The following is a 14,017-nucleotide window of genomic DNA, read 5'->3' as shown; positions in this document are numbered from 1 at the left end:
GCCGGGCCGCCAGCCCGGCCTCTGCCCCTGCGCTCGAACCTGCTGAGTCAGTGTCCACCTGGCCAGCTCGGGTTGGTCCTTGGCGGCCTGCGGCCTGCAGAAATGCCACGTGCGATGGGTATCTCGCAGGAGGAGCTCGGAGTCCGGCCCTCTCACCAAGATCTGAGTTAAGATTTGGAAGTTTGGAACTGATTTCAGTTTTTCTACTTTTCTTCGTTATATATAATACTGTTTTATATATATAATATCAAGCACATATTAATTTTATAAAATGTCAGGTTTCATTGTGACATATAAAATATTTTGATCATTTTCCTATCTTTAAAATGTCTGTAACTCATATTTTGCTTAGGAGGGGAGAAACCCCATGGTCTTTTTGTTTTTTAACTAAAGGGTTTTATCTGAATTAATTATGAATAAACAGACTTTTTGATTTGTTAAATTGCCTTTTAACCATTTGTATTATTCTACACAAAACCTGCATTTTTCTGTGCTTAAGAATTTTCCTGGTTGGGCTGGTGATTTAGCTCAGTAGTTCCACCGCCTGTCTCGCAAGTGCAAGGACCTGAGTTCGGTCCCTAGTACTGGAAATAAAATGTTTCCTGATAAAACTGAATTTTTATGGAGGCAATGTGTCTTACAGGCAAAAGACTGTGCTGCAGTGGGATACACAGAAATTATCATGGACACAATGCATGTAATTATTTGTATGTTCACATTTGGGTCACGCGTAGACCAATATAATATTTCACACTTCTCTGCACTTGCTGGGATTTTTCTACACTGTTTTAAAAATACAATAAAATGATGTCATGGTAATGTTTTCATTCTCTTCCCTATTCCTGAAACTGTATTGGATGGAGCGATTGGGATGTGTGCCCCCAGGAGGCGAAGCAACAACAAACATCAGCACTTAGGAAAGTTAGAGCAGTGAGCACTCGCACAAAATCCTAAGTGTGGTAAAGTCATAATGCAGGGTGCAAGTGAAAGAACAGAGGAAAACGTTGTTTTTCTGGTTTCAAAAATAAAGCAAGTAAAAACTACCTGTAGCATGAATAAGCCACTTACTGTCTCATAGAATTATTTTCTTTGTCTCTCAGTGGGACAGTAGTGTATGTTGTCCAGTTCCCTTGGTTGTGGGAAAAGTAATGAAATCACAGCAGAAACAGTAAAATCCTGAAGAATATGATCATTCCGAAAAGACTCACCAAATGCCGGCCATAACAACACGGTCCTTGTTACTCAGAAACAGTTACAGCAGTAAGCAGAAAGCATGTTCACCATTCTTGTGCAGCTTGTACTTGGGCTTTCTGTCAGTAGTAGTAAAAGATAGGTAGGTTTCAACTAATGAGTTTTCTTTGCACTGAAGAAAAAAGCCTCAGATTCATTCAAAGATAAATAAACAAGTTGTATTTGTAAATAATTTATGCTATATTTATTCAAGAAATTATTAGTCATGTTTAAAATTTAGCATTCATGTGACTAATGTTCATGTGTAATTGTCTTTGTAAATTTTAATCTTGTATTTTATATCAGCAATATATTTACATAGGGATATGGATTTGGCTTCATAAACAGTTAGCATTAAATCCTGTAACAGCCCTGCTGAATAGAAAGAGCATTGGGTCAGGTCTTAAATTGGTATTTTACACATTTTCTTAATTGGTGTTGAGCCTTATATGGCTGGTGACAAGCAAACTATAAGTAAGTAAACAGATTGCCTGAATAGTGTTTCATGTTTCCTAGTCAGAACTAGTCAAATGGAAAGTAACGGAAAGAATTAGAGTTACATTGCCTAGCAGGCAGCAGGTGCTGGGTTACATCCTCAGGACTAGAGAAGTAAACAACAACAGCTGAACAGACCTAATGATTTTTTTTTTTTTGGTCCTTTTGCTTACAGCTTAATATTTCCTGGAGTGCGACTGGGAGCTGACAGTCAGTTCAGTGATTTTCTTGATGGACTAGGACCAGCTCAGCTTGTTGGCCGCCAAACCCTTGCCACCCCTGCCATGGGTAAAAATAATTTTTCTACAGCAAAGCTGATGCTTCTTGGTTGATAAGATCATTTAAAAATAGCACAAAAGAGGCAATATTTTAGCTAATGTTGCTGGTTATAAGTGAGCATCCTAATTTCTTATATATAGTTCTTCTTTGAGATATTATGCAAGATAAACCAAATTAGTTGCAAATGTTGCAATTACCACAAAATTCTGTCAAAACAGACATCTAGACTTAAATCTAAAACAGTATTCTGAAACTAATGAGAAAGTCTAGCACAAAAAGTCAGTCAACTGACCTGGCAAAGAGAATTCATATCTGAGGAAAGTAAAGATGATTCAAATAACTAGAAACAACTGCAAATAATAATATTTAGCATTTTCAGAGATAAATCATCCTATGTCATTCACAGAAACTAAGACAAGGGTGAAGGGCAGGGGTAAGGGGAAAAAATGAGAACCAAGACCTGTCATGTAGAGGTACAAGATCCCAACAATGAAAGTAACTGTACTGTATGTACTGTATCCCTAAAATGTACCGATAAACTCAATTAAAGCTAAAAAAAAAAAATGAAACTAAGACAAGGAAGTTGTTATTAGAAATCTTAGTCACAGCTCTCATTTCGGAGACACAGTACCCAACATTAGCAGCTTAAAAGAGTCATTTATTTGGGCTCCTGGTTTATAGAGGTTTCAGTCCAGAGCCAGCTCCAAAGCCATGCAGTGTGGCAGAGGAGCACAGTGGAGGAAAGCTGTTTACCTCACGATGGCTACGAAGAGGAGGAAAAAGCCAGGAGGGAGTTAAGTCCTTCCGGGGCACCTCCAGTGGCCCACCTCCTCTGACCAGACCTCCCTGCAAACAACACGGCACTGTGAGACCCCGAGTTCATTCACCTTCCCCAAGTACTGTCTGTGTGTGCGTGAAGCCCTCGGGGACGTCTTCGTATAAACCACCACACTGAAGGAGGCACCTCCACAGGAAGAGTAAACTTAAAAGAGTGGATTTAAAAAAGTGGTGGTGAACAAATGAATGAAACGTGGTTTATTTCTACAAGGAACCAGTAATTATTCCGATTTAGCCAATAGAAATAAAAAAGGATTGGTAGTATATTCTTTTTAAATTAGTACAATGGCAACATAAAATAAGCTGGTGCAAAAAAGTTGATATCTACAGAAAATTTGTGAAGATCAGTTAAGGATATTGTTTTACTTATTTGTAAAGGCATACACTAACTTTACATTTTGGTAAACATAAAAATGAGAATCCCCGCGTTAAGTAATATAAATAAAGTGTTTAAAATCGATACTAGCAAAGGAGAAGTCAAAATAAATATGAAAACCCACCTGGACAGTGGAAGACAGGAGAAAAAGAAGCAAGAAGAAAGCTTTTAAGATGAAGGAACAAAATGAGAAAAATCAACTTCTGAAGTTAGTAACAATGAATAACGTATGTTATGTATTCACCCCATAGAAGTCCGAAGTGTAAAAGAATAGTTCGAAGCTTTAAAGGAAAGTATGGGGAATTTCGCTGTAGCAGTGGTGTTCGGCGGATAACTGATAGCAGACCTCTAGCTGCTACAGCTCAACATCTGCTCGAAGGCCATGTTACTTGGGAGGATGGAGACGCAGGGACTCAGGGATGCGGGGACGGAGTGACGCGGTGTTCTCGGCAGCTCTTGCCCTGCAGAGATTTTCCTCCTATTTCCCTGTTGAGGGGATACATAGATAATGGAAATGCAAATAATTAGTTTTTCCTTAGTAAGTAAATATAGTAAGTGAGCTAGGAATAAGAATCTTAAAGTATAAGAATCATAAAATGCTTACATGTTATAGTTAATAATTCTTTAACTAATTTGTGAATTAAGTCTTAAGATACGTACAGACCAGAAGAAATAAGAGAAACATTTCAGAGCTTGATTTGGAAAGTGGGGAATCAAAGTGGGGTTGCGGGCTCCTCAGCACCAAGATGGTGAAGGTACTTTGGATTTGTTATGGGACTCTCTTCTCTTGAGACCGCTCCTAACTACGAAGCAGCTGAGACCATTTGCTTTGCCCCCACCTGCAGGTGATATACAGATCGGAATGGAGGATAAGAAGGGCCAGTTAGAAGTTGAAGTTATCAGGGCACGAAGCCTGACGCAGAAACCTGGCTCCAAATCGACCCCTGGTGAGGAAAAGTGCCTGTTGGTCAGGAGGCCCTGAGACAGTTGCCACCCTGAAATTTTGCATGCTTGGTTTTATATCATCTAACTGAAAAGGCAGCTTTTCTGTGATCTTGATTCCATAAAAATGCATCTGGATATTCTTTGCAAAATTATTGTCCTATTTATAAAAGTTTCATTACGATGGTTTCTTAGCTTGTGTCCTTTATTCTTTCTGTGCATTTACAAATGCAAATGAGCCAAAGAATTTGGTTCTAATTATAACAGGAAAACAGTGAACTTTAAGATATAAACCTGTACTGTGTACCCACTGTAATGTAAGTCAAAGTCTTAAGATAACTTTGTAAGCATTAATTTAAAAAGAGGGAAATGGCAGTAGTAGAAATAATGGCATTTTCAGGAAGAGAATTTATATAGTGGTGGAAATGTAAAATGATTCAAATACCTGGGAACTCTCAGTAATATCTGTAGTTCCTCTACTAAGGCCTTCTTTAAGGAAAGTCAAGCGAATCCGGGTCAGCCTCTCATAAGTTAAACTATTTTTGTTTAGCCCCATATGTCAAAGTCTATCTTTTGGAAAATGGAGCCTGTATAGCCAAGAAGAAGACAAGAATTGCACGGAAAACCCTCGACCCTTTGTATCAACAGTCCCTCGTGTTTGACGAAAGCCCACAGGGTAAAGTTCTTCAGGTCAGTAATAATTTGTTTCGATTTTTACGTTGTAATATCTGTGCTATCCACATAAACACCACAGGGATAGTAAAGCATGCAGAGAATAAAATTTAGTAAAGGACTTCAGGTTGTATCCTCGAGTAGAAAAAATAACCACCCGTCTTTAATTTACAATAACGTGTAGTATTTACCGTATCTGACGGGTCCGATGGAAAGCCTTTTCATTTTCTTTCCTCATTCTCTTCCTTCGCCCTACCATCTCCTTCTGCATTTCCCCTATTTCTCATCCTTGCCTTCTCTCTGTGGATACATAAATGAGAGATTGTCAAAGGAAACGTGGCTATTAGTACTTGATTGGGCAGTACTCCGTACCAGCCATGAGCTATAAGCAGGACACAGGAGGAGGAATAGAGAGGTTTACATCTCCCCTTGCAGAGTTTGTAGCTACAAATGGATAAATATGTAGATAAATATCATTATTCCCATTTTTAAAGATTATGTCTGAGGATCGCATAGGTGAAGCGATTTGGCAAAGTTCCTCAGTAAGTTGGAAAGGCAGGATTCACACACCCTGCGTGTGTGGAGCAGGGGAACACAGTAGAGAACCTCTGCGATGACTGCAGGACTGGAGGACAGAGCTGAGGGTTTGCGTGGCGGGAGGCGTGTCCGGCCCCAGTAGGCGGTGACCCGGATGTGGTGACCTCAGTGAGCTCACTGACTTGTACAATCATGTGATCAGTCAGTACTGTGGGGCGCGTCCTCCAGGGGCACCAGCCCACAGTTATTTCTCACTCCCCTCCCTATCTGATCAAGAAGAAGCAGCTAGTATAAAAGAAGTGAATGCCTCATTCTCTGCGGCAGACAGCAATTTATCAGATAGCTACAAGAGAAATGTGCTGAATTTGCTAGGGAAACATTGTCTCCCATCAAAGGTGAACTTGTGAAGTCTCCTTGAGCACCTCCTTGAGCACCTCACCAGGAGTAATCAGGTCTTCTTACCGGGGCTTCCTCCCTGGTGTTAGCCGTCCTCATTTTTTCTCCTCCACTGACCAGCTTGCTTTTACAGAATAGGTGCCTTGAACGCTTCAGAGGTTAAGGAGAGAGAAGACCAAGTTCTGTTCATTTCTGTCTCTGCAGGTGATAGTCTGGGGAGACTATGGCAGGATGGACCATAAATGCTTCATGGGTGTGGCTCAAATCTTGTTGGAAGAACTCGATCTGTCCAGCATGGTGATTGGATGGTACAAATTGTTCCCCCCATCATCCCTGGTGGACCCTACGGTCACTCCCCTAACCCGCAGGGCCTCCCAGTCGTCTCTGGAAAGTTCAACCGGGCCTCCCTGCGTGCGATCATAGTGAACTCATGCCAGAGTCATTCCAACAAAACTCTACCTTTCAGGATAGGAATCTGAACCAGATATTTCATCAAAAGCATTGTTGGGGACAGACAATCAACTTGTGTTTTGCCTGTAGTAGTTTTTCAATAATATGTCCTGATTGTTGTTTAAAACATGGCTTCATACGACAGAGCGAAGCAATCTATCAAATTACAATCAATGGATCAACGTGCTAGTGAGAGTCACTGATGCTTGGAACAAACAGAAAGAGGAGACTTCAAATTCATGCACACACGTGCACACACACACACACACACACACACACGACAATTGAAGCAACTGGAAACTCTCACTGTGTGAAAAGTATTTCATACATTTCTGCACAGACCACAAGCAGTGTTATTTCCCTAGTGTCTGCAAGTTTTCATTGTTGTTGGTATTGTTCTTTTGTGTGTTCTGTTTGTATGTTGTTTGGTTTTTGGTTGGGTTTTTGTTTTGCTTTGTTCTCTCTGTGTTCCACCTGTAGTTTGGCCGTATCCTAACAGGCTTTGAGATGCTAGCACAGATCCTTCCTTTCTTTTTCTAAAAGCACCGAAAAGGACAGAAGCAGTCTCTCAGGCACCTCCCCAATGTCCAACAGCTGGGCCAGGTGAGACCCGTGCAGGGTTTCATTGGCTTTCCCTCAGAACTCTTCAGAGTCTTCTCTGTAGAGACTCGGAAGACGAAGTTATCCTCCAAAATAGAGATAATCACAGAATCACTTTTTAAGTGAAGATCCTATTTGTTTGCATTCCAGAAAATTAATTTTGTGTTTCCCATTGTTTTGCTTGGAAAGCTGTTAAGTTATTCTGCAAGTAATGCTGGGGACTAAAAAAAATACCAAACACATAATCATACTTTGGGGATACTCCTTGAAATGCCTTTTTCTTCCCGATATCAAAATATGCTTACCTGTACAAACCATACTTTTGACCTCCCAAAATGGTGACTAGGAATGGATTTGAGCCTAAGACGCTCTGAGCTGTGCCCGGTTCCTCGGCCACACCTCAGTGTAGGTGCTCCCATCTGCCCTCGGAGAGAGCATGATGTGGGCTGCTCAGTAATCCCAGTTGAAATTCCAGTTGAAATATTCCGCAGTAAACGGATGTTTTTATTGAATTTTAGTTCACATTTCTTTGAGGTCAATGCAAGCACAACGCTTGATTTATTTATTTATTTTTTTAATGCACAGCGTCTTACTTTTGGGGGAGAAAACAAAAGTCAAATTTCAATTTGCGTTTTCTTCATTTGAGTTTTTCTTGTGACCTCTGTGTACGCACTGCAGGCTGCACTCTCAGCGGGTGCGTCCCTCTGTTCTCCCTCCTTTTACGAGTCACTCAATTTTTGTGAGAGCAGCATGACTTGGAACTGTTCAAAGCTGCATGCACATTTTATAAAAAAAAAAAAAGGAAGAAAAAGAAACACATTATTTACTAATGTATGTTAGCTCCACATAGACCAGCTTGTATGTTGCATGTACTTGTACAGTTTGCTTGTTAATTACTCTACTGAAATAACCAAGAAATCAAAGCCATCCATTTTCGTTATAGACATTTTGCAGGTTTCAGCCAGACTGTTCAGTGGGTCTGGGGTGAAATGTCTATAGATGGACTTTATTTTTTACCCTCTGGAAAACGTGATGTGTAATGGACCAAATTCCTTCTACTAAATATTTCGGTGTAGCTTCGTACTGTGGGTCTGTGACACACGTAGACACTGTGTACACAGTAGGTTTTAATCCATAGACATACTGCCTGCACCGAGTGAATGATTTATTGTTCTTTACACATGCCACGATCATCTGCCCGTCATCCCACGGGGCCCAGATTGGCACCGCTCACCATGCTGGCCGGGAAGACCTGAAGCGTAGGTGCATTTCTACTAGATTCTGTTCTGTCTCAGTGGCCAACGACCAACTGGTTATAACTGGGTAGTATCTTTCTATTTGGACCACTTGTCTTAACACCCCCCTGTGCTTTTAAATGAACTCCCAACTCATGTATGTAAACATGTTTAATAAAATTTTACTTTTCATGTCAGTCGATAGCCGTCCGTGTTCTGTGTCTTGCCAGATTCCCATTGTGGGTTCTTTGGTTGTAACGTGGAGCCTGGTGGTGGGAAGGGGAGGCTGGGATGTGCTGTCCGCTGTGGGCATTGGACTTGACTTGTCACTGCTCTATCTGTGTCTTAATCTATGGCCCGAAAGGTACTTCTGCATTACATACAAGTTTTCACTTTGTCAGCCTGTCTCAGTGAGCACATGACTATACTTCTGAAAAGTGGCATTATTAAAAATAATAAATCTCAGTAAGAACCAAATGGAAGGTTGTTTTCCTGATGCTGTTTGAATGCGCTAATAAAGGGGACAGCAGCTCTGCTGTCCAGTTCCAAACCATCTCAAGTTATGTGACATCGAAATACCGGTTCTGCGCCTCTCGTTACAGTATCGCTTCTCTTGCCTTCCCCTTCTGCGCCTTTAACTCACTTAGCCTTGCCTGAGGATGGACTAAATCCACAGAAACTACCGCTGCATTCCTGTCGGTCATCTTAAGGAACAAGCATATCTTCACATGTGGATAGTTAGGGCTCTAGAGCTGTTATGTTAAAAAAGAAATTCCCTTTCTCAATTTAATTTCATGATTGTTTTCTTCTTTACAAGTGTGCCCAAACATTTCATAATCTTATGAAACATGTGGTAAGCTTAAATTTTTATTGCATTGTGGTAAAATAACTTGAAATCGAGTACTAAGAGCTTTTAATTTTTTTATAGATCACACATTAACTTCATAAAGCAAATTAAATCAAGTTTGAGACAAGTAAGCAGTGTCAGACGTAACACCATCAGTCATTTATAGTTTTTAAAGCAGCAGCCTGACTTTTCGCCTGTGAAGTCACCCTGCTGTTTGGTCTGCTAGACATGAAATTGCTTGGTAGACTTGGGTCCAGAAGAGGCAAAAGCAACCGATCAACTTAGTTTAAAACAGTCAGGGCAAATCTATTTAATGTGAGTGCGTTAAGATGGCACATAACTGGGCAGGGGCCGAGGAGACTGTGCCTTTGAAATGCAAGGTAACAGGAAGCAGCTGTAGGATTTCCTGTCTAGACAGAGACAGCCAAGCAGTACTCTCTTCAGCTCAGAGCAAGCTGCATCGCATCTGGATCTCACGGTCTGCAGTGGTGGAGGGGAAAGCACATGGCTGTCTGTGATTTCCTGCTGACTCTACAGCGTATTTCTTGAAGTCCCAGATCTATCCTAGATCTATGCCTTCAATATACTTAGCCCACATTATTAAAGGCGTAAGTATTAGATATTAGGTATGTGAAGTATAAAAATGGAAAACAATGACCCCGTTTTAAATTCTCTCAGATATCACTATACGAAGAAAGAAATAATGTGTATATTTGGCTGATACATAAGAAGTTATGGGTCTGTGTCGCTCTTCCAGGAGTCCTAGAAGATGTTTAATGTTGTGATGCCTGCATTACATGTGAGGATCTGCAGCATATCGGGGACGCTAAACCAGGAGTCGCACGGCTCACCCGTCACAGCTGGGACCAAGACGGAGGTCTGCCAGGGCCTGGGGAAGGGGTGACACAAAGGCAAGGACTGGAGCCCAGCTTGAGCCCGCCCCGGCCTCTCGGGCCGGCCTGGGCTCCTCTGTGTCCCGGCGACTGCTTTCCCACGGGCCTGGGAGGTAGAGGGGCGCCTCGTTCCCTCCTCCTCCCTTCTGTCCCTCTTCCTCCTCTCACCGCACTCGCCATGTGTGTTTCCGGGGTTCACGAACAGTGCAGCTCTTGGGACAATGTGAACGAAGGGCGTGGAGCTTCCCTTAGCAAGGTCCCTGGCTTCCCTTTGCTGAGAGTTTGAATCGTCTGTTGGGTGCCCTTGGCGCCTCCATTCCCAGCCCCAGAGCAGGAATGGCCTCCAGTTCTGCTCCTCTCTGGGGTCTGCATGGCAGGCTTGACTTGATCAGACCCAGAGAGCTTTGCAGTGCTTTATACGATCTCTGCATTACCCGCTTCCAAAATAACATCCCGCACCTCTCCGTCTGTGCGTGGAGCCCTCAGGACAGCAAAGAAGGCATCAGTCCCTCCCAGCCCTCACTACACAGTCCTGCTGCCAGAGCCTCCCTGTGGGGATCTCTCTCTCTCTCTCTCTCTCTCTCTCTCTCTCTCTCTCTCTGCCAAGCATAGGCAACACTGTGGCCACCACAGAGTGACGTGTTTATGAATTGGCCTTAGGTAGGTTACTATAAACTCATATCTAAGAATCGGTTTTAGTTTTTTGTGTTTTGGTTTTGTAGTCACCATAAAGAGCTGCTCTGTTGTCACTGCCCAATTACAGTCAACTTTTTCTGTTCCTCCCTGAACTCCTGGGTGAAAACCATCACCTCCCAGCCAGACACCCTGGCTATGTGCCTGCAGGTCTTTGGCCTGGAGTAAGATTTCACCGTTAATAGGAGTCTTCCTAATTATACAGAGCTTCCAGTTTATTCCTCTCTTTCTCCCGTTGCCAAACTTTTCAAAAGTGTTTTGTTTTGTTTTGTTACCCTGTAACCAGGACTTCACCAACTGGTCATCTGGCACTCCAATTTAGGATTGCATTTCAAATACAGGGTGCCAAAGTAAAGTTGAATTGCAAATGCAAAATTAATAAAACTAAGTGTAACCTTCAGTCACTTGTTTGTTAGTGTCAAAATTGAACTGGGCGCCCACTATTTTTATCGCCCTCTCTCACGACTCTAACCTTATCGCCAGCTGTGTCTGTGTTTTGCTGCAGTGCTCTGGTATGTACCATCCAACCATTGGCCAGTTCCATCAGCCTTTTCTCAATAAAGTCCTTCACTTGTCTGCATTTGCCACTGAAAGGTTCCCTCTTGGAAATGCCTCTGTCCTCATTATCCGATTTTGCTGACTTGGAAGCGGATGGGATTTTATGAACGCTTTACTCTGTGTCTGCTGCCTGTGTTGTTTTGTGGTTACCTCAGCAGAGTGGGCAACAAGTTCATTCCCGCACTGCTGGCTTGCCCTCAGCCACGTGTGTACCCGGGAAGTTAGTGGATGGGACAGAGAAGGGCCTGTTCCAAGTGAAGGGAAGGGGCTTTCTTCAGGCAGGCACAGTTCTTTCAACCTTGTCTTCAAATGAGAGACAGGTGGAATAGATCTGTGGCCAACTCTCAGCATAAAACAGTGCTTCCCAAGCTGACTCCAGATCAAAAAAAATCAGGAAACACAGACTTAGATCATTATTATAGCAAGGTCTCTGTGTTCCTCTGCCTCGGTAACCACTGTATATGATATTGTGACGAGCACCAAGGTACAAAGCTGAGTGTCAGATTCATGAACGATCCTGAACTTTACACCACAAGAGTCTGACCTTTCCCTCTTTTTGTGCTCCTACTACAATGTTATCTGTCCGAAGACTACAATTATTTTTTAATCTGTAGCACTGTAAATTCTCCAATGAACAGTTCTAGGTTGATGAGGGCCTCTCCCAATAATCATGCCCCCCAAGTTGAACAGATAGGAAAAAGCCGTTCCTCTTATGCACGCCAAATCATCTTCCTCTGGTTGTGCATTTCCTGTATCCAAGTTCTGAAATACACTCACACGCCACGAAACAGTTTTCTATCCCACAACGGAGCACACAGATGACAGCGCATATGTACCACACCAGCACCTGGGTGTGCAGCAGGACAGCACCCAGGTGTCTACAAGCGCACTCCGTGATGTTTGCATGAGGACAAAACAGTTAATGCATCTCTATCTCAGAGTGTACCCCAGATTTTTTTAAAAAAGTATGACTGCATTTGATTTATTTTTCAGATAGATGATAAAGATAGTAAGAGCAACGAAGGAAATCCATGAGGATTTGACTCAAAGTGGGTTCCATTCATATCTATTTGTTCAACAAACTTTTATTGAGTTTATTTGACTGCAATAAATCACTAAACAACCATCTGGTGACGATGAAACTGAAAAGAAGCCCTGCCCTAAAGGAACCTGGGATCTAGCCTTAGTTGAGACAGTAGTGAGGCAAGACCGTGAAGACTTTCTTTAAAAGTACAATTTCAATGGAAAATCGTGTGACAAAGAGACGGATAGAACATTCCTTGCAGAGGAAACCTAGGAGAAGGTCACTGCCGGGACATAAAGTGGTGCTCCAAGAACCAAAAGGAGGCCACTGTGTGGGCAATGTCAAGATGAAAGAGGCCTGGATGCCAGACGGGCACAGAGTGTGGTGTTCTCCTCAACCCCTCTCACAATCTGGAATGGGTCGCAACGAACTAGCTCGTACTGCAAAACTGCTGTAACAAAAGCATGTCCCTATCTTATCATATACGTGGTGTTCAATATTTCTTGAGTGGTGTATTAGTGGGGAGAGAAAAACCACTGTAAAGACCGGGACACACGAGACAATTGCTCAAGTACCACAGAAATTCACTTCTTCCTGGGTGACACTCTTGAGAGGGTGAACAGGAACAGGAATAGTACTGCGAACGCAGGTGGGAGGGGTGGGATCTCCGGTACACGACCTCTAGGCTCTTGGACATTGCTTCCATCGCAGCCGTCTGGAATAGGAAACGAGCATGGAGCACACTTCAGAAATGTTAACGGACCAGGTCTGAAGTGGTGTATGTTCCTTTCACTTGTATCCTGTCAGCTAGAATTGAGTCACGTGCCCTCGCCTAGGGCAAGGAGGGCTGTGTGTGCCCAGAAACACGACCATGGATTCCCATGAGCAACGAGCAGCCTCTGTCCCTGTGACTGCGCCCATATCCGCAGGAATAAATGGAAGTCAAAACACCTTCCTTGTGCCAGTGCTAGGGTCTGCAGAGTTCACTCTGAGGAGAAAGTTATGAGCACCCAGGCTGAGCAGGCAGGGCCTAAGGATGGACCATCGCCTCTAGGGGCTTTTGGTCTACCGCGAACAGCATCCAGGGAAACCAGTCAAGTTTTCTTGGCCAGTTAGAGCTCTGATTCATTTGATTAAAGTTGGTATGCTGATCTCCGTAGTGTAATGCTGAAGGAACTCATTTCCTTGAAACACTCTTGGCAAAGGTTTTCAGATTCCCTTCTGAAGAACTAAGGGGTCTTCCTTGAGCTTGTCTCCAGGAGTGTTGAAAAAGGTAAAATGGAGAGCAAACCAGTAGGTCCCACAACCCTCATGTTTGTTTGACCTGCAATCCTGCCTGTTAATAAGCTCACCAGTTGTACTGAGGTTTGGGGAAGGAAGAAGTGTGTGCTGGTGAGCCAAGCAAATTCCATTTTGTGAAAATTTAGAAGGAGTCTGTAATTCTTTTAATCTAACAGCAACCACATAAGCTATATAAGCACTCTTTCTTAGGAAATTGGGTTGTCATAACCCGAGCTAGCAGAGTTCAACAATCAAAACAAAAGTTCTGAGACTCTGAGGTTAGGTGGCCTCCCAGTTCTGAAGGGAACAGGAAACCCAGTAAGCAGACCGATGTTCGCCCACCTCCGACCACTCTGACCCTCCTCAGCCCCCTCCCAGAAGCTATTCTTCAACTACCACTACAGCACTAGGCCAGCAGGGACTAAATATGACTTAGAAATTCAAAATAGTACATCTAACATCATGTTTTTACTTCCTGGAAAGCTGTGTCGTAGTTGTGAATTTCCACTCCTTTGTTAACTGGAAAACAGCAATTGTGTTATGCGTTTCTTCTCACTATTCAGTTGCAGAAGAAATCTTGCTTGGCAACGCCAGCAAAACGACAAAAACTGAGTTAGGAACAAAAAAAATTCATTTCCAAAGCCTGCCCTCTGCTGGTGAGAGCTAGAATCT

The 14,017-nt window shown here is 42.8% G+C and overlaps 1 protein-coding gene and 1 long non-coding RNA gene across 42 annotated transcripts in view; one reads left to right on the top strand and one right to left on the bottom strand.

The window, feature by feature from the left end:
• Rims1 (regulating synaptic membrane exocytosis 1) overlaps positions 1–8,063 on the top strand; it is a 176,110-nt gene extending 168,047 nt beyond the window's left edge. For all 41 annotated transcript variants that reach the window (XM_033756727.1, XM_033756719.1, XM_033756718.1 and 38 more), the window contains 4 exons: positions 1,901–2,013; positions 4,063–4,164; positions 4,710–4,849; positions 5,969–8,063. In XM_033756727.1, coding sequence (XP_033612618.1) covers positions 1,901–2,013; positions 4,063–4,164; positions 4,710–4,849; positions 5,969–6,187 — 574 coding nt within the window. In that variant the 3' untranslated portion in view covers positions 6,188–8,063. The remainder of the gene's footprint in view (positions 1–1,900; positions 2,014–4,062; positions 4,165–4,709; positions 4,850–5,968) is intronic.
• LOC109117847 lies at positions 3,631–5,482 on the bottom strand. The gene is made up of 3 exons (XR_002025140.2): positions 5,402–5,482; positions 5,023–5,131; positions 3,631–3,703 (listed from the first exon to the last, which is right to left on the bottom strand). It is a non-coding gene; the product is annotated as an uncharacterized LOC109117847 (long non-coding RNA).
• Positions 8,064–14,017: the final 5,954 nt, after the last annotated feature.

Source organism: Fukomys damarensis, unplaced genomic scaffold (genome assembly GCF_012274545.1).
Source record: "Fukomys damarensis isolate Sample0158 unplaced genomic scaffold, DMR_v1.0_HiC HiC_scaffold_27, whole genome shotgun sequence".
Classification (NCBI taxonomy): Eukaryota; Metazoa; Chordata; class Mammalia; order Rodentia; family Bathyergidae; genus Fukomys; species Fukomys damarensis.
The sequence above is the reverse complement of the archived record's forward strand: the minus strand, read 5'-3'. Positions and strand labels throughout refer to the sequence as shown.